Below are 20,545 nucleotides of genomic sequence, written 5' to 3'. Positions count from 1 at the left end.
GTCACTCGCAGTTTGTTGCGTGCCCACGAGTGCAGATGAGAATAATAGAAAGGCGCCTTTTTTGTTGTTGACCACAACCATTATAAAGCCTACACATAATAAAGGCAAGTTTCGTTGTAGGTTCTATTTTTTTTTTCATGGAAGTGCAAGAAGTGATGAAAGGGATGAAATGGGGCATCTGCTTAACCCTTTGAAGGTTTTAGCCGTATATGTACGGCGGCGGTTTTCTGTCCCGCAAGGTCTTTGCCATATACGGGTACGATTCCGACCCTCCACTTGAAATTTCGAGCCATAATGACGATGCGTGCTCACCGTGAGGTGCTGCCACCTCTTAGCACTTACAAGAAGTGTTTGAAATTTGTGCTACCCTCTTGGGGAGATAAACAGAACTGATTACTAGCTTCAGCGCGTCATTCAGACTGCGGCAACGCCCCTTTGGCGGTTTCGGTTTCGCCGCGTAATCGCATCGGAGGCGCGTGAAATGTCATTTTTTTTTTGTCGGCACTCTTACAGGCGGTGGAAGTTGATTTCTATCTTGATTGGCGCTGCTCTTAGCTTGTTTATCAGCGCCGTTCGCGAGGTATTCTCGGTCTCAGTGGCAACGCGCTTTCACGGTTTCGGTTTCGCTGCGTGATCACAACGGAGGCGCGCGAAACGTGGTTTTTTTTTTCTTTGTCGGCACGCTTTCGCAGGGCCGGCGGAAGTTGATTTCTATCTTGATTGGCACTGCTCTTAGCTTGTTTATCACCACCGCTCACAAAGTATTCCCGATCTCCGTGGCAACGCGCTTACGCGAGAGGGTACCCAAGACCTCTGCCCAAGGCAGCTGCACGCAGAGATGTCATGTGTGCACCAACACAACTCCTCGCTCCAAGAGAACAGACACGCATTTTAGGTGTGCAGACTGCGACAAGGCGCTGTGCCTAGACCCGTGTTTGAAGGAGTACCACGCTCTCTCAATACTGTAGAAACACTGTTTTTCTTGCTGATCATGACATTGGCATTGTCCGAACGCTTAGCCAACAGGTTTCCAACAGCCAAATTCCGAGACTTCATCTCGTCCAGAACCAGATTTGCAATCTTGTCACCTGTCGCATCCCCTTGGATTGTCCCGAGGCAAAGAAGGCGGCTTTCAACTCTACTCGTTTCTTTAACGAAATATGTCGCAACAATAGGGTAAAGCTGCGTATCCCTATTGTTACTGCCATCTACGGCGATGGAAAATACTTGCTGTTTTAGGGCATCCAGCAAAGGAGTCTCCGCTTTGGCGACCATTTCCCGAACAATCGACGTCTTTGGTCCTCCACGGGCGCGTTTCACTTTTTCGCACATGGGGGAACATCTTCTGGAAAAGCGGTCCGGCATGATTGCTGACACTCAGCGGGATGTTGTGTTGAACTAAAAATGCCGTGAACAGGCATTCTACACGAATCACACCAAGGTCGTTGTCACCGCATACAAAACTTGCGAGGCTCGGCTGGCTGACCGCGGCTCGCACGTATTCCTGATGCTTTTTCGAAGCGATGTGGACCTTGATGTCAGATTTGCCACCATGTGAAATGTTCACATCACAGGCACACGTGGTGCAGAATCCGAACCTCTCCCCTTTTTTCGATGGCACGAAGCACGGAAATTGTGCCGTGTACGATTTCAAAAACACTTGGAAGTACTGTCGGGGCTTCGAGCCCGCCATTGCACTGTGAAACCGCTACAGGCCGGAGTCGCACTGCGTCCTTCGCGGCAGCTAGTCACACAAAAGGCGAGGCCAACACTGCAGTGACTGAAACTGACTGAAGTCCAAACCAGCGTACCAGCGCGAACAAAGGCAACAGCATGGCAACAGGTTTGCGGAGGAGCTAGAGATGCTATCAACACTATCGAGCTTTGGATATGGATTCGTGACCCCCCTAGTAGACGACAAAAGTCACTACACCCTTGCAGCTGCTAATCATGATACTAAGCATACGTATTGCCCTCTCGTGGCGGCGCAAGGTACCAGGGTGTAGTTTGTAGTTTTACTACATTCTAACATAGTTTCTTTTTTTTTTCGTAAATAAAATGCTTTCCGCAAAATTTCAAGCAAGATTCATCAAATCGTATGACTGCTCGAAATTCATACATTTTACGGAAAATTTGGAAGAGTTGGCACGTATGCATCTGCAGCACGTGCAGGGCATTTTATGTACCCCACTGAGACTGCGTTCTTGATACAGCTTACCTGAATTTTTTTTTTTTTTTTTTATCAAGGAAGCAGGAAAGGGGGCATTGCAAGCATGCTAGTCTAAACAAAACCAGGCCGCTACAAGTTTAGCACAATTAAAATTTTGTTTAAATATTACAGGAAACACACAAGTACCTTGTAGGAGTGGATGACATCCCTGAGCTTTTGGGCATCCAGGAAGGCAATGAGAAAGCACCAGGTGAGCAACACAGCACACGAGGGCTCCAGGCTGCTCAGCACCTCTGCATACGAGTCCGTCCGGACCTGCATGCACCTCCATTATACTCAAGCAAAGCTTCAAAACATGGGAGAGACTCCTCCAACAAAAGCCAGGTGGCAACTTCCACCTGAACATAGCTCCCTTATGAATCACAACAGCGGGAAATGGGGGTGTGCCATTGATACACAACAAAGAATTCACAGATTCCAATATACTTAGCACATTATAGCGTGCAAAGATATTCATGCACTATAGCATGTGTGCTCTTACACTGAAGCCTCAGAAAGCAAAGGACTGAAGTACCCCTAATCCGCCTCTTTCACGACGCGAGAGCGCATGCGCCGTGCCCTAGCGGATTGGTCGCAGAACGTTTTGGAAGGGATGCGGGCGCAGGCGCGCGGCCAGTTATTAGGGGAAAGTACCCCAGAAAAAGAAAGTGCTTGGACGCGCACTGTTGCAAACGGTCGTGCCACGTACCGCATTGAAACTCAAACTGGTAGCTCGACGTCGGTGCGGTGTCGAAAACGTGCGTAAGACTGCAACTCCACTTTGAAACAGAAAAGAGCCAGGGCTTCGTCCGGACTGCACCGTGAACCACGTAGTTGCCGCCTTGCATTGGTGGCTGTCAAATTTATCGATATACCTCTGCATTACACGTTGCTGACGCAGTCTTCTTGCAGCGTCGGCCTACTGTTGCTGGTGGTGGCAGCGCATGCCTGACTTCGTGTACTGTTTTAAGGCGTGGTAAAATTGGGTTGATACGACACCGACAAGATGCTGACACCAACGATTGGCCGACTATTCAGCACTGTGTCACTGATACCATTTTATCGTAATAGGCCGACAACGACACAACCGACGGGTGCGAGTTGTCATATAGCGCGATGGGCTTTCGTGTCGACAGCACCGACAAAACCAGCGTGAGACCGTGATAGCTTGACCGAACCCTACGTGATCAGCCGTCAAACCAACAACGCGATAGCTGCAACTCATTCACTTCTAAATATAATTATTCATGCTCAAAATGCGTCGACATGCCTTCGAAGTTGAAATGCACGAGCTGAGGAGCTTCTCAGTCTTCTCAAACCGTGCACGTGAAGTTTGAGTCAATGTTGATACTGTTTAGCGAAGTTTGGGTTAGGCCTGACCTCGTCGAGTTCGTGCGCCCGCTACTGATGGAGCTGGACTTAAAAAGTAAGCAGTCAGGACGAAGGAAACTGCTCTTATAGTTAGATTGCGGCCCTATAGCGATTTGATAACTACTCTTCACTTCGCACGGCACATACACAATAAGCGGCAAGCGGCGACACAGCGCTGTGCCAACATCTTGTACTTTGGTCACCATTCCCGAATGCTGCCGGTCACATTCCCGTAGATGGTCGGTCTGTGTGTGTTGTTATGCTGACATTCCTTAATTCCAAAGAAGCATTGTTTGCCTCTGCGTCAAACAGGAAAGAAGAGACAGTGCATTCGATACAGCAACATAAGCTCGCTCAGTTGCCAACGGTGTCAGCGATGGCATCCGCCTTTTCGCGACAGAACTACACAGCATATAAGTGGGGACTTATGCCGAGCACAGTTGTCACTAATAATACTTTATAGCACGCGCTAACTGTAAGTATGATGAAGTTAAATAAAAGCGAGAATCAGTAATAACAGCCCGTAATACATATGTGCCTGGATCACAGTTGCAGTTGTTTAAGGGACTCAGCCGCTATACTGACTCGTCTGTATGTTTTGCTATGTTTTGAGATTGTTTAACATCAGCGATGCGCCGTTTCTTCAATAACCGAAGCTTACAGCGATCTGAAGCTGTAGAGGTAAACAAATGCACCACTTTGGCAACTCCCACATGGAAGGCTGCGCTCGAAGGCTTCTTGAATATGCGAAGTGCTTAGTGAATGTGTAAAAGGAATGCAAAAAGCGATGTGCAATCTCAGACATCAGCGACAACGAACTCAAGGCAGCCGCGTTGGCAGATGGAACTCAGTGTGTCTTTATCGGCCGCGCTGTTAGCACAACAGCACACTCGGGCCTGTTCACCCACTATACTCGATAGGTGAATGACATGCTGCCCCGGAGAAACCATTACCAATTAATCGCAATCCACGAACTGCATAACCGACGCAGACTCAACATGGGCGCAGGTACACAAATGAACCGGCAAAATCCCCGACAGCCTTCCAAAACGTTTCCAGCAGCGTGTGTCAGAGGGCAGCACAGGAACATGAAAGAGGCGGATTGCATGTGCAGGGGAGGGGGGGAGCGCACTTACATTATTTTTGGCCTTACACGTGATCAAGAACAAACTAAACTTTTATGAAAGAAAAAAGAGCAATGAAGAAATACAAAGCTCTACACTCCATGTTTCCTAATTAACGAGCAAACAAGTCAGACACCGCAATTTCAAAAGTTCTAGCAGAACTATACGTAGTGCGATGAGGTTTATTCCCAGCACCTCCACCAAATGCGATGAGGTTTATTCTCGTTCACAACGTTGTGGAACACTAGGTAAATCAAGGCACTGCAAGGGCTGTCCGAAGCATGGGGGTCGCTCGAGACCACGGCACGGCCCTTCGTCTTCCTCTTCAGACGGCACATACACAGGGGCGCGTCTGCTTCATTACAATAGTTAAACCTTGATATAACGAACTTCAACATAACGAAATTCCTGATATAAGGAAGTCTAACTTTTCATAACCTCTTGTCCATAGAACACCATGTATTTAGAGCCTCAATATAAAGTGCGTTTGTATGGGATTTCAATATAACAAAATTTCACTACCCCCACAAAGGAATGCGAAGACAATAAATGGAAACTTCTGCGTATGTTGATGGTCAAATAATGGAATTACAAGTGGCTGCTTGCAAACGCACCTCTTAAATCGTGCACCGCCTGACAAGAGTAACCGCCGAAGTAAAGCCACATCATGTCCCTTATAAAGTCCTAGTGCGAAAAGAACGTCTCCAGGGTGTCTACCAAGTTGACATTTCCAAATTCCCTGAGTTTTCCAGGTTTTCCCTGAGTGCCCTTGCAATATTCCCCGAGTGCACAGAACTTTGTTTTGTCAAGACCGGCTCCATACATCATGTCACCCAATCGCGTCACTCTCTAGTAAGCATGTTAAAAAAAAAAAAACTTAATCCCGTTTGAATAGTAAGGGGCAGTGTTTATTTTATTCAAAAAAGAAAACAGAAGGGAGGGGTTATGTAAAATGCACAGCGAACAATATATCTTCAGAAGAAATAGTAAAACCCATTGCAAATCGAGGTGAACATTCTCAAATACGAATAAGAAAGAGATGCATACAGAATATTTTCGAATATGAGCTATTTCTATCAACTGATAGCGAGCTAATTGGTTTGAGGCCCAAACTTTATCTCAAGCGATATTCTCTCGCAACAGCTGATAAGTCAACCTCAACTGTCCTGACATACTCTCAGCTCACGCACAACACCTCAGTGTTGCGTTTCACTGTTTTAAAGAGATTTTTTTTTTCTGCTTGGATGACGGACACCTGCATCTCGGCGTCAGCCAACTCATTGCTTTTAGAGTGCGAGCTCCTTCAAAACAGCTGCGGCATGCTTTCTTTCCCGTTCATTTCTCGATGTGTACGTCCTTTGTCTTCTTGTTCTCCTTCGGCTGCGCATTTGCCACATGGACTATTTGAAGCATCTTCTTGGCCAGTTGTACAGTCCGCATCCAATTTTTCGGACTCACTAGGGGCCGTGAAAGCGTCAAAAAAAAAATTAATGCATGTCTTTTACAGCCCTTGGTGGCTCAAATCGCCACAGACACAACCTAAACACCTCTGAAGGCCTGCCAGTACACTTATTAGGTATATCGGTACTCGTACTGTGACGGGAAATGGCGAGTGCACGCGTGCATAATTAAGGAATACATACTGTGTCCCGTGATAGTTGCCCCTTCCCACACTTATGCATCACAGCGTAACATTGCTGTAATGAGGCAAAGTTGACTTTCGGGAACCGGCATTATGCAACACACCATGCTTTCCGAACTTCGAAGCCAATCACGGGGACCACAAAGGCGGTGTTGGTGCCATTGCTGACAGCGGAAAATTCTTTCAATGAAAAACACGGCACAGAACGGCGAGAAGCTTAATACCGAACCTCGAAGCAGATAGGCCTAGCATTGCCATGGTGGTGGCTGCGGCTGCCAGCGGATCTGCGTGCGAGTGTGCCGGTTCGAGGCGGCGAGGTGATCAATATGGCGGTGGTTGTGGCTTTTATTAATGCCGTTTCGGACCTGCGGTCACAGCAAAAAGTCCAGAAAATCAGACGGCGAAGGGTTCTTTTGTCCGAAATTTCAGACATTCTTATACATTGGCCCTATGGAGCACATAGTGGTGCCGCGAAGCTGTCCATCTGGAAAGTCGCTCATTGACTGTACTCTGGCAACTCCTCCAGCCAACGACGCAGCGTCAAAGACCATTCGTTACGATTCCTCTCCGTTACTCAAGCCAGCATTACCGCGACGTTCATTCCCTTTCAATAAAGTTACGGCTAATTTTCCCTGATAGAAGCACAAATTCCCCGAGTTTTCCCTGAGTTTTTCCAGACTACTGAAAATCTCTGAGAATTCCCGGTTTTCCCGGTTGGTAGACACCCTGCCATCGCGCTCCATGCGCTGTGTGCTTTAGGTGTGAGTGAAAGTGCGAGGGTGAGACAAGAAAGAAGGTAGCTTCATAAGTGCCACTTTCCCGTGGGAGCAAAGGCAAAGAGGGGAAGGGGAGCTAGCTCACGGTAATGCGATCAAGCTCGCGCGATGGGGCAGAGTTTGGGGGGGTGGGGGGGTGAGGGGTAAGTTGGCATGTGTCTCAATTTATGGTGCATGTCTCGGCCGTGGCTGTGCATGGCTATAAACACAGCTGAGAACATACACAGCCTCGCACCCTGATTTATTAGAGGTAATGTGCCGCATGTGCAAAGAGTGGGCGTTCTCGGAGGGTGTGACACTTTGTAAGCTATCTTCCCGTGCGTTTAGTAATGGAAGTTGTGTAATCTCGAGCTCCGGTGACCCGTTGGGGCGAAAGGCAGACAAAGCATTCGCTCCCTGCTGGCGGCACTTTTCCTGATGGCGTCGTCACAGTGTGGCCGATCATAATCAGCCATGGGGGCGGAGTGCACGTGACAGAGTTGCTGGTATCGCTTAATTCATACTGCTGATGTGAATATTTCGTCAATGTACATGGCAAGAAATCGTATCATACATTTCCGGCTCTCAAATTTATCAAAATGAATTGTTTCCTGAATTCAAATTTGCTTTTTTCGATTTCAATTCGGAAAGTTCTGCAACCCCTTTCCGTGCAAGAAAAATCTATTGGCAACTGTACTTATTTGCATAAAAGGTCGAATTTCAAAGCAACATAATTTCGATATAACAAAGCAAATTGCTGATTTTACCAACTTCATTATATCGAGGTTTAACTGTACCACATCTTGTTCACTGACAAATTAGCTTTACTGTTTCTTAAAGCAGTTGAAGTTGAAGTTTATTTCGCTGCTATTAAGCAAACGTTAGAGATGTCTATCCAGCCTTACGGGACTTTTTCCCTACTGCTTGTGAAGATGTGCAAAGAAATAAAGGAAAACATTGATCAATTATAAAACAAGACCCACCATTCCTGACTGCTTCAACAAAATAAACAAAATAATATTTTGGACACTCTTTAACTGCCTGATGCTGCCATAGGAACAGGGACGGGTGATGGGGGGGATGCATAGCCATTGTCATTGATAAAGAAATTGAACTAGCAAGCCGTTATACTAAAAGATTGTGTATTTGGCTCATGTTAGCTATGAAAAATTGAATAATTTCTACTAATTGTCTTTTTTTCTCCAACCTGTGCCTTATTATACCTCATCAATTTCCCATAAACTCTGAGGCATTCATTCAATCCTGTACCAGTCGTCACTCACTGCATTTGTTGTCAAGCAATAAGCTCAGGAATAGGGGATAGAACCTGCAAAAGAATGCACTCTTGCTGTTTGCAAACCTGTGCCCCATGCTACTGAGAGGCCGGCTTTCCTGCAAAGTTTAGACAGCCAATGACTAGGCATGTTTTACAGACAATATTTCGCCAGCAGCATGAAATTGTCGCAACATTAAGCACACGCTCAGACACACTTTCTTAGACTAGATAGAAATAAACGCTCAGAACCATGTTTGCTCCTGCACAGCCAGTAATGTATCCAATTTGTTTCGAATATTCGTATCCAATTGAATACTCAAACATTTTCAAATACGAATATTAAAAACATAATGTTCAATAATATTCAACATTTTCTAATATTTGCATACCCCTAATTTAAATATATAGACAGGACAAAGTTTCTTATATTTCTTAAAGAGAAGGAGACAGCCAACTAACAATTATTTCTAATGGTATGGATAGCCTATGCCTTGAAAATGAGTTGTCGTTCTTCCCTTGCGCTCGTCTTAAGCAGTTTCCCTTTCCAACTAGAGAATAAATATGTTGCTGTAGGTTCAGCTTGCCTCAAATTGTGTTGCATGATTTTTTGAACCTGAAAAGAGCCTGCAAACTTCAGTGACCCTTTTGGCAGATTCTTTTATCAATGGCGTGTGAAATGCACGTGAATGATATGTGTCTCAGCATTGTTTCCAGTAAGCAATGCCAACTTGTGGAAAAAATAACTCTTCTAATAGTTTACAACATTTATTAGGGATGGAAACATCACCACTTGCATGCAAAGTAACCACTTCCATGCATGCAGTAACCGAAATTATGCCAAGCCAGATTCACTCGAAATCAGAATCAACAGCAGTCGTGCGCAGCAGTGCTTGTACTCAGAATCACAGTAAAAACAGAAGAGAGGCTTCAGTTTTGCCGGAAAGGTGAAGCAGTATTAGTGATAGCGAAGTATTGGGGGCGAGCTCCACCACTGCAAATGCTGGCGCCACCGTTGGCGTGACGTGGCATGAAGGATCATGTGGACACAGCGGCTGCGTCAGCTGCTTCGGAAGCGCCGAAGCGAGCTGAAAACGAGAGTTTAAAGTCCCATCTGCGCTGCAGTGCTGATTAAGTGGTGAGGCTTTACCACCTTGGGTGTCTGCTTGACAACATTTGGAAGTACTATAATAGGTAGTGGCTGCCTTTGGAGGCGTGCAGCATGGTAGGCTACTGCTCGGTGTCGCAGTGCCGGACGTACGCTATGGAGCCCAGTGTCAGCTTTATTCACACGTAGCCGCAGGACAAGGAGCTGCATGAAGCTTCACTTGTGAAACTTAGAACTGGCCGACAGCCGTTGGCTACAACTCAGATATGCAGCAAGCACAGATGCGAGGAAGACTTCTGCTATGGCGCCGGGACTGCATGATGTTCGGTGAGTAACAGAAAACGCACACCAAGATGCTCGCCTGTGCTTGCTGCCTGGCTAAAGTCATGACAGTTTTGCCTATGAACATGTTGATGCTAGATACTGGCAAGTTCACTGGAACGGAAAGGGAGCGCTAAGATGCACATTAAGAAAAGGCATGGCATACGGTCATGTTTGTGTTATGAATTAGTGCACTGGATTAAGAAAAAGAAGCAAAGAGAAATCGCACGCTGAGAAGACCGATAAGCATACAGTGCGACGCAACTTGAGAAATATAACATTGAAACGTCCAAGAATTTAAAAGAAAAAAAAAAGATTGAATCGTCATGACGGCACATCACAGTCGCCGTAGGCGTCGAAGTCTCTATAACGAAATTATTTTTGAACAAATCCGATAGCGTCCACGCAAGAATGGTTGCTAGTGTTCTGTCAAATGCTCATATGCTGCGGTCTGAAGCTCACGGGACGGTGCGAAAATGCGCTCCCAGCGAAAACAAAACACTGTGTGCAGACATGCATGCAGACGTGCAGTCGGTCGCTGCGAACCCGTGCGATCGCTGCATTGAGGTTTGACTCTGTTATGCTTCATTTGATTATACAGACCACACACTACAAGAACATATTTCACATAGTTTACTCTCAGCGTTTGCCTGCCTTTCAGGCAAGAAGCCGGTTTGGGTGAGTCTATTGCAGCAACCGCGCGCAGTGGCTTTCACTGTACGTATTCGGTAAAGAGATAGCGTCTGTAAATGGTTCTGTGCTTTCAGTTTGCTCAAGATTATTATATCGACAGTCAAAAACTTCCCTCGTTTTTAGAGTACTTACATGTGTCCAGGAGAGCTGCCGTGTGGTGTTCTTATTGAGCGCTGTAAGCGAAACCTATGAGGAGTGCGCCGTGTGATCCCTCATACTATGCAAGGGATACACTTCCGACAGATGGCGACCCTGTAAGTCCTCGCCCCCAATACAACAATTTCACGAAGGAAGCTTACACCACCGAGAGATGCCAGATTCTTGGTGGTGCGAGCGGACCCGGGCTGCGAAATTCAACTGTCTCCGACTATGAGGTCTTGTAAATGCTTATATAAGGCCATAACTTCAGTGAACAATTCTTCATGTGTGTGTGTGGATGTGCGTGCATGCATGCATGTGTGCGTGAGAGAGGTTTGGAGAGCTGGTCGAGCCTCCCCCCCCCTCGTCCCCGAAAAATAGAATCTTTTTGCCCATGCCTTATGCAACATCAGAGACAATTTCATAAAAAACAACTTTGCAACGGAACACCTTTACAAGAAGCTGCAGAACAGCATTAAGGGTGCTGTCAGGCTCTGACAGCAAACCCTCTCCAGCATCTCATTAAAGCTTGTTCCCCTCTCTTTCTGACAACAAAGGCCAGGGCAATGTGTAAACTAACCTGCTTCCACAAATAGTTGATTTTCCTCTTGAGCTTCTTGTTGAGTGTGGCATCACATGCCGACGACACTGACAGAAGCAGGTTGCTCTGAGCTTCCACCTGAGGAAAGGCGCCAGTGAGTCAAATTAACTCAGCTTGATGAGACATGTACACAACACCAGCTCTGGGAGTAAAAACACATCAACTTGGACATTCAGTCTACCAGATAAAACCTTTCTGGAAACTGCTACTCACTGATTAGAAGAAAAAAGAAATAAAACTGAGGAAGGACTACTACGCACAAAGGAATCCACTTTAATCTTTCAGCTTGTATGTTTTTTTCTGAAAAACTGAACAAAATTTTATTTCTTTCCTTTTTAGAACTTTGCCAACGTGGTGCTTGCAGTTCCCTCTGCAAGTTGAAAGAAAGATTCATACATGATGGCTACGTATGTTGATCCTAACAAATCTGCTTACGACTGAATTTGAAAATTTCTTTATAAATAATTACTAATCACTTATTGATACAACCTTACGAATTCCCGTGAAGAATGTATCAATGAGTATTGAAAAATATAAATGTATAAAGTACAAATATCCCTTGGTTTAGACCACAAGTTTTGCACCAGCTAGCAAAGACTTCACCATTTTTATTTGAGCGTGTTTTTCAGACAAACTACAATGCCTTAAACAATAATCAATCGTAACTATTTCGTCTTCATGCACCGCAGTGATCTGAAAAAAGCTGGGGGGTCTGTTACTATTGCACGCGCCCATACAAAGTTCTTGTCTGTATGATTTTTTCACAAAAAGTGTAGTCACTGACCAGGTCCCGGATCTTGTCAGGTTTGAGGTCTCCTCGACTTAGCAGAACCTGGTGGGCTACTTTGCAAGACCAGCTGAATGCCGTCAGGCACGTGTGAGCCAAGTTCTTCCTGCACACACACACACACACACAAGGGTTACCAATGGTCGTCACATGGGCACAGACACACGAACTATATGCTGACCTGCAGTTTGAATACACTGCCACGAGTTATTCAATTGTTATGTCTCTTGCACTGCGATGGGCTATACATACTTACAGTTAGAAAAACAAGCACGCAAAGCATTTGGCTGTAAAGCACATCACTTGGCTTGGCTTTATGTATTTCTTTTCTATAAAGTATAGCCGTAAGCTTTCATTGGACACTAAAGAGAAAAATTATTTTAGCTGTCTTAGGAAAGATATGCCAAAAAAGACAAAATACAGGTGGCAGCGCCGCCCTAACACGAGCTCGCTGTGATGTCACGGATTATGAGAGCAACTGCTCACGCCTAGTTCAATCTTCAATGGGAAAAACCAACTAGGCAATATTCGAATGATGATATATGGGTTTTCACGGCGCAAGGGCCAACAATGGCAAAACAGCGCCAATCAATGTATGATGTAGTCATGATGTGGTCACTGAAAAATTGTAAATGTATACGTGTAGTGCAGCTGTACATATGCCTAAAGCCTGTTGCTGTAATGTGAGTAAAATATATATGTGTTAAAATAATGGAGATGCCTGGTAAGGTGTGCTATGGGCATGAGAGATATGGTTTTAATACAATGGATATACTGAAAAGTAAAAATGTTAGTGGCATTACTGCCTCATCAAGGCCCTTAAACACAAGGGCCTAGAGGTGTCTGCTCTACAAAACACTGCCATTGCAGTGGAAGCGCCTCTGGCAGAAGCACAGAGTTTTATACAATAATTACTAGAGGGAACTCTGGGTCCAGTATCCACTAGAGCTGCAATGGGGGCGGTTCAGCCAGCATACCGGAATTATGGGAAGTACATGGATTTGCCTAAACTTCGTCCTTCTGGCTTCAAGCAGCTTCTTAACTTTGCAAATTGGTCATTTTCAACAAAGTCCTGTGTAATAAATAATTAAAATAAGCTTATTAAAATTGCCCGAGGGCAGATTTTAAACACAGCACCTTTAGTACGGAATCCCAATATTGAAACCATTATGCCACAGACGCTTGCACTTACGCTTACGAATTTCTCACAGGCAAGTCAGCACATTGAGACGCTTGGTGCATTTCGATTTTGCCACATCGACAGGCTGAATTGCTGCAATTATTGGCGATTGTGTTTGTTCACAAAATCTTCTGTACTTAGTAAAGTATTTATTGCTCTCAAATTAAGGTCAAAGTAGGTAGATAAAGCATGATGAACAAAGTCGCAAGAACATCGGAAGCCACAAGCACGGAGATAAGGCAAAATCCATTTACTTCACATCATTCTCATGGTAGCTGAACAATCACAGCACCAGAGTTCCTGCTAGTAATTATTGTAGGAAACTCTATGGGTGGGAGCAGGTGTGACAAATCTTGTGGGCTAATTACACGTAATGCAACTTCACTTACGAAATTTAATACAGCTTTGGTTCAGAAAAATGGTTCTGCAACAAGAAACATTGCTCGATGGAGAAGAGTATGCTGTTGGTAAGCTGCAGGAAAGAGCTTTTGTTGCTCAGCTTCCACTTCCCGGCACTCCAGCAAGACAAGGAGTACGGACAGCAGCTAGCTACACCTACTACAAATGGAAGGTTCACCACCAGTCAAAAGGTAAGAAGGGGTACCACATGCGTTCCCTATTCTCAATCGACAAAACAGAACATCAGTTCGTTGGCTTTTGCTATCGGCAGCCAATTACTTAAATGCTGCCCGATTAAACTGAGCTTATTCAACGTTTCTTTGTCCCAAAAAAACTGCTAAAAATTTCTTAGATTTCTTTCTGCAAAAATGGCTTCAAGTCTGTCACAGGGATAGCCACAGAAGAGGTACAGGCTTTCGTTGTTTTGAATGTAGCAATTTTGTCTACAAGCATATTACGTACCTGCAATACTTTTATGGCCCGGCACCCTACATAAAATGACACGCCGGTTAGATGCATACATACTGCACAGCAGCAAAAATAGATTGTTTATTACAGGATTTTTATGCTTTTGCAGAGACAATAAAGCTTTGACAGCACTTAGCCAGTCTAAATTTAATTGCGTTTTGTATTTTTATTTGCTTGATGTGTTTTGCAGCCGGCAATAGCACGCAGGCCTCAGCCGTAAAAGTACAGTGCAGACCACTGATAGCGATACCACATATAACAGTATATCAGTTATAATGATGAGCCGACTTAAGAGTGAAAACTTAAACATTAGGGTTATGAGAAATGAACCCATATATAACGATACATTATTCACTGCATAACGGATATAACGATCAAAATTTTGCCTTCTGGATGGCTTTTTCCATGCAGAATAATTATTAAATTTGTATTCCTAAGTTTCCTGTAAACGAACGATGCCAAGACGGGGTGAAACGTTTGCCTGCATGAGCTCTTATCTGCCACCATTAGCTGAGTCCCGCCCACGCGCTGATTTCAAAAGCCACGGAGAGCATCATTAGTTGGTGCAAGCCGCTTCGCATCCGCGTCGCTCATGATCATGCCCACGATCGAGCTATGTGTGAGGAGAAGAAAAAAAGAAAAGCGAGAAGCAAAGCGGCACCCACTCTTTGCCCCCTTCTCAGCAAGCGTGAAAATGAACCGCGGAAACAGCAGCGGACAGCCCGGTTGACAGAAGACGGCACCGGCAAAGCGCAATGTTGTATCGCTTGAGACGAAGCTGGAAATTTTGCAAGGCTGAAAGTGTGAGATCACAAAGAAGCGCCGCAATCATGGCAGCTGCAACCAGGGGCCATGCTGATCAACAGAAATGGCGGGCTTTGTGTGCCTAGGCGAAAGCCCTGGAACCAACACAGTGGAAGCCACTAACATTACCAAGCTCTGGAAGCATATCGCTACTGACAATGAAACAGTTGGTGCTTCTATGGATGAGTTTTCTCCGAGAAAACTCATCCATACATGCTCCGTGATGGATGGACCTACTGCTGCATAAGACATGTCGGGATCTGATCTTGATGCGTCAGTGTAACACTCTGGGCGCGAGTACCATATTTACTTGCATAATGAATGCACCCCTAGATCAGTCGCAAAAAATCTGAAGTTTTGCTTTCCTTGTGTAATTAAAGCGCTCCAAACTTTGCTACTGTGCAGTCCCATGATTGAACGGCCGTGCTGTAGTTTTTTGCTCTTGCACATGTTAGTTAAATGTGGTTTAGTGGCACAAAAGTGCCTAAGGCTATGCTGCGCCAAACGTGAGGTGTTCTTAAAGAAAAAGGCAGTGTTAATCTATATTTTGCGTAAAAAGCCAGTGTCCTCTAGAAATTTACGCACATCAGGTAATGAGACTATCAGATCATCTCCTAAAATTAAAGCAGGGTGCAGAGGTATGAGTAGTTGATATAAGTTATGCAGAAGGTTTCATCTGTGTACTTCTATTGTGTGCATGTCAGTAATATATGTATAACTGTTAGTGGTTCTTGGCATTTCTCACATGTTGGTGAGTCTTCTTCTGTAAGTAAGTAATTGTGTGCGAGGTGTGTGTGCCCAATGCGTCATCATCGTCATCAGTCTGGTTACGCCCACTGCAGGGCAAAGGCCTCTCCCATATTTCAACTACCCCGGTCATGTACTAATTGTGGCCATGTTGTCCCTGCAAACTTCTTAATCTCATCCGCCCACCTAACTTTCTGCCGCCCCCTGCTACGCTTCCCTTCCCTTGGAATCCAGTCCGTAACCCTCAATGACCATCGGTTATCTTCCCTCCTCATTACATGTCCTGCCCATGCCCATTCCTTTTTCTTGATTTCAACTAAGATGTCATTAACTCGCGTTTGTTCCCTCACCCAATCTGCTCTTTTCATATCCCTTAACGTTACACCCATCATTCTTCTTTCCATAGCTCGTTGTGTCCTCCTCAATTTAAGTAGAACCCTCTTTGTAAGCACCCAGGTTTCTGTGCCGTATGTGAGTACTGGTAAGACACAGCTGTTAATCACTTTTCTCTTGAGGGATAATGGCAACCTGCTGTTCATGATCTGAGAATGCCTGCCAAACGCACCCCAGCCCATTCTTATTCTTCTGATTATTTCATTCTCATGATCCGGATCTGCGGTCACTATCTGTCCTAAGTAGATGTATTCTCTTACCACTTCCAGTGCCTCGCTACCTATCGTAAGCTGCTGTTCTCAATGCGTAGTCAGCATAAACTACTTACACAACTTCCACTCACCAAGTGCGGGTATGGCGAGGTGCAATTTGTTGTCTGCACAAGGGTCCGATTCGTGTTGCCACTTTGACGTTAACTCTTTCGCTCCGCGCCTATTCAGATCGATCAATTTGATCGACGCATTTCAAGTTCAAATTCTCACGCTCTCGCGCGGCTTGCGAGCGAGCACCTAGCGCCATCTAGGTTAGAAAGTGGGAAGCACACAACGATTTCCGCTATGTTTTGTTCGTTTTTTGCTTTCCGGTTCGTCTCCGCGCACCGAAAAAAGTTTCGGATTGTCAGGCGAGCTCGTCGATCATGGCGTCGTCATCGTGTGCAGACGCTCCTAAAAGACGTCGTGTTTCTCGCCAATCGAGCGCTTCTGTAGCTCATTTTGCAGATGCAATCAGTAGTAGTGAGCCTGATGAAGATGTGGACACATCAGAATTCAGCACCGAGGACAAGGATGCATCAAATCAAGCCAGAACATCCAGCGGGTGAGTGTCAGTTCTATAAGCGGTGCACATTTCGATTACTAATAAATAGTCATGGACAGTGGAGCATGTACTCACAGCTATATTATGTATTTTCAGGGCCTCAACGTCATACGGACACGATTCCTTGCCAGCAGCTGTAAAGCGCGTGCAGTTTTTTCCGAGAAGAAACCCGAGGGTCGAAGTTGGCGGAGCGCTCCGGAGTAATGCACGGCACTTCATACGGGCCATCGGTGTCTTCCAACTATTTTTCACAGCGGAGCTAATCAACGTTATCTGCGAAAACACAAACAAATATGCGTGGACACATATTTTAGAGATGCAGACTTATGCAGAAAAGGACGGCTCATGGAAAAATTTGTCCGGGTGAAGTAATGCAATGCATCGGAATCCTGATATACATGGGAATTGTGGAAATGCCTCGCCTCCATCTATACTGGAATACTTCAGAGTTATTTTCAGGCCTCATTCCTTCAAAGATTATGCCCAGGAGCCGATTTTTTTCGTTCCTTGCTTTTCTTAGTGTCATGGACCCGGAGAAGACTGACCCTGTACGCGATGGCAAGCTGCACAGGATCGCACATCTACTGCAGCATATGAATGACGTGTCAGGTCATCTTTTTCAGCCATACCGAAATTTGTGCGTGGACGAACGAATGGTCAAATCAAAAGGACGATCGGGAATTCGGCAGTATATGCGTGACAAGGGGGTCAAGTGGGGGTATAAGCTATGGGTCCTTGCTGACTCAAGAACAGGCTACACTGTTCAATTCAGTGTTTACACCGGGAAGCGAGAAACACCCAGCTCAAAGGGACTGGCTTATGACGTTGTAACCCGCCTTTGTGATGCATATTTGGATCAAGGCTACATTGTCTACCTTGACAACTTCTACACGTCCACCTCCCTCTTTGAACATCTCCTTGAAAGGAAGACTCTCTCTTGAGGAACAACGCGCAAAGATCGTCGTGGATTACCCTCCCAGTTGAAAGACTCCACTTGGGAGAAAAAAGCAACTCGAGGTGACATTCGCTGGCTGCGGTGCCATGATGTGCTGTACTTGCAGTGGAAAGACAAGCGTGCTGTAAACATGATAAGCACAGCACACACTGCCTACAATCACGTCACTGCAATGCGAAAAGTGAAGAGAGGAGACCAATGGACAAAGCTCCCCATCAGGAACTTTTGATAGAAGACTATAATAAGGGCATGCTTGGTGTTGACAAATCCGATCAACTTATTGCTTCCTATAATGTCTTGATGAAGTGTGTCGGGTGGTGGAAGACACTGTTCTTCCACTGCATTGACATTGCTGTCGTCAACAGCTTCGTCATTTTCCAGGAACACAGGGAGCATCACCCCGAGATAGAGGAGCTCTCCAGAAACACTGGCTTTGACCAGCTTGCATTTCGAATTGAGCTGGTAAACCAGATTTTCTGGTTGGACAACAGACCTAGTCACCCTCCACCTCCTCCAAGGAAGTCTGAGCACAAGCCCTAGGTGCAGGAAAAGCGCCGTAACTGCAAGCTCTGCTATGAGAAAAACAAAGTAGAGATGAAGACGGCAGTTTTTTGTGAGCCATGCGGTGTGCATCTGTTTCATCCCGACGACGGACTGCTTTGGAGAATGGCATGCCACTCAACCACGCTAACTTTTTTTTTGTGTGGAAAGAACAGTTTTCCGAAAAACTTTCTGAAACTTGGGTTATTTCTTTAGAACACATAAGGCTACAAAATGTATATCTTCAAATTTTTTTACCCCTGATATTTTTAAAGTTGTGCACCTTTTTCAAGCAGAGCGATACCCTCACTGTATAAATTTTTACATTATAAACATTTCTTCATTAATTTGTGTAATAAATATATATCCAACATTTATGTTATTGAATTGGAAATTCCCTTAGCTACATTTTGATATCAAACAATGTAAATAAGGCATTCGTGCATAGCCGCCCAAAAATATTTTCTTCTACCTAGTAAAAACTGCCCTTTTTCCCCTGGTAGCGAAAGAGTTAAGGCCTTCCTAATTGCACAGATACTATGTCTATATGGAAGTCTTGTGTTTGATATGTATTTGTATGCTGCCATCGATGCACATCTACCAGCTGCTTCGTTACCCGGTATCCCAACATGGCTTGAAACCCAGCAGAAACGAATTTATCTCCCGTTATAGCACCACCATGTTTAGAATATCCCCCAGCAGGGGTTCACACTCAGATTTCAGATGTAGAGCCTTTAGTGTACTTAAGAAATTGGTGTACATGACTGTATTTTTGTGTTTGTCAGCGATACTTTTTTGAACTACAACCTATACAGCATAAACTTCAGCCGTGAAAACAGAGGCATGTTTTGTTTAAACGAACACGTTTCCCAATTTTCTGTTACGGCCCCTACACCCACGTGTTCTTTTGTTTTAGAGCCATCAGTGTGAAATCTAATGTTATTTCGATGTTTGTCCTGAAGAGCACAGAATTCTTGCATAATGTGTTCATGTAGTGTGTCTCTTTTCTTTAAATGTGTTAATGTCCATTCACGTAACTGTGTGAAATCGTACCACGGTGGCAATCATTGTGGCTTTTTGGCTACCTGGAGGACTTCATTAGGAATGTCATACTCCCAACAATATTCTTCATATCGCAGGACAAGCAGCCTAATCATGTTCAGTTTATTTGTGAAGCTTAAGTGTGAGTTGCACTGTGTGATGATGTAGCTACGTGTTGTGGGGATGCGAGACTCTCAAGCGTCCCCTGATATGCTGTTTTCCTGCATAGCTCCTGTCTCCTGTTTTCCGGCTTCGCTGCATGGCCTGATGCCTGCGGCAGTCGGTCTGGTGGAAGTGCAGCACGAGAGATGGCGCAAGTGTTGCACTGCTAATGCCACCTAACGGCGGGGTTACATGGGCACGGAAAGGAGAAGGCTATTCCTCTTTTGTTCGGATTCGGCAAGCTGCGCGGACGTTCCGCGCGCGCCAATCCATGCTTCTGCGACACCGTCTCACGAGGGCTCCTTCGAACGCACCACCGTTCGCGTAGCCGTATGCGTGAATGACCAGGCGTTGGTGTCCAGCATGAGGCGAACATATTCGCTCGCTATCCGGTCACGGTGAGTCGGACTTCTGCGACTTGTCGCGCGCCCATCGGCATGTTTTGTGGATAGCAACTCTGCTAGCAGGCATTGATCTATAAAAAATGCAATAAATGCCCTTGTGATTGTTTGCACTAGTGTGTTGTCATTTCTTTGTCCCAAGAGCACGGGTGAGAACCCCACATCTGGCACCCAACATGGGGCTCTTGGGGCATCAGACGATAGTTTTAACAGTTTTGCTTTGTTCGAGACCTCTGTTTGAACCGAAGCGTAGGGCAGGCGTGGCTTTTGATCGCTAGCGTTGACGGTGTGCTTTCTTGAGCAAGGCAAAGGTGCCTGTAGTGTGTTTGAACTTGTCAATATGCTAAGCCTTTTCGCAAGTGTCCTTTTTTTAATCACATTTGTCGGTACGAGAGCCACGTGGCCTACATCCTGGGAGAGCGAGGCTTAGCGCCCGCGGAACATTGGCAAGCCTGAAGCGAGTGAGTACGGAAGCCTCGTGGGTGGTCCGAATTTCTTATGTAAATAGCTTCTTCTATCTCGTTGACTCTGATGAAGTCGCGGTTCTGGGAGCCGGGTGGCCGCTACAGGCTGACTGGTATTGCGGCATGGCACCGGGCGCTCCGACACCGTCTAGG

The 20,545-nt window shown here is 45.5% G+C and overlaps 1 protein-coding gene and 1 pseudogene across 1 annotated transcript in view; one reads left to right on the top strand and one right to left on the bottom strand.

Moving 5' to 3' along the window:
• The window catches only part of l(3)80Fj (lethal (3) 80Fj), a 378,408-nt gene that overhangs the window by 313,168 nt on the left and 44,695 nt on the right, over window positions 1–20,545 (bottom strand). The window contains exons 4-6 of the mRNA XM_050172680.3: window positions 12,020–12,128; window positions 11,215–11,313; window positions 2,357–2,485 (exon numbers count right to left, since the gene is read on the bottom strand). Of these exons, the coding sequence (XP_050028637.2) occupies window positions 2,357–2,485; window positions 11,215–11,313; window positions 12,020–12,128 (337 nt within the window). The remainder of the gene's footprint in view (window positions 1–2,356; window positions 2,486–11,214; window positions 11,314–12,019; window positions 12,129–20,545) is intronic.
• LOC140216307 (piggyBac transposable element-derived protein 4-like) lies at window positions 17,156–18,608 on the top strand (annotated as a pseudogene).

This window comes from Dermacentor andersoni, chromosome 3 (assembly GCF_023375885.2).
Source record: "Dermacentor andersoni chromosome 3, qqDerAnde1_hic_scaffold, whole genome shotgun sequence".
In the NCBI taxonomy this organism is placed as follows: domain Eukaryota; kingdom Metazoa; phylum Arthropoda; class Arachnida; order Ixodida; family Ixodidae; genus Dermacentor; species Dermacentor andersoni.
This window is presented reverse-complemented; position numbering and strand designations above follow the sequence as displayed.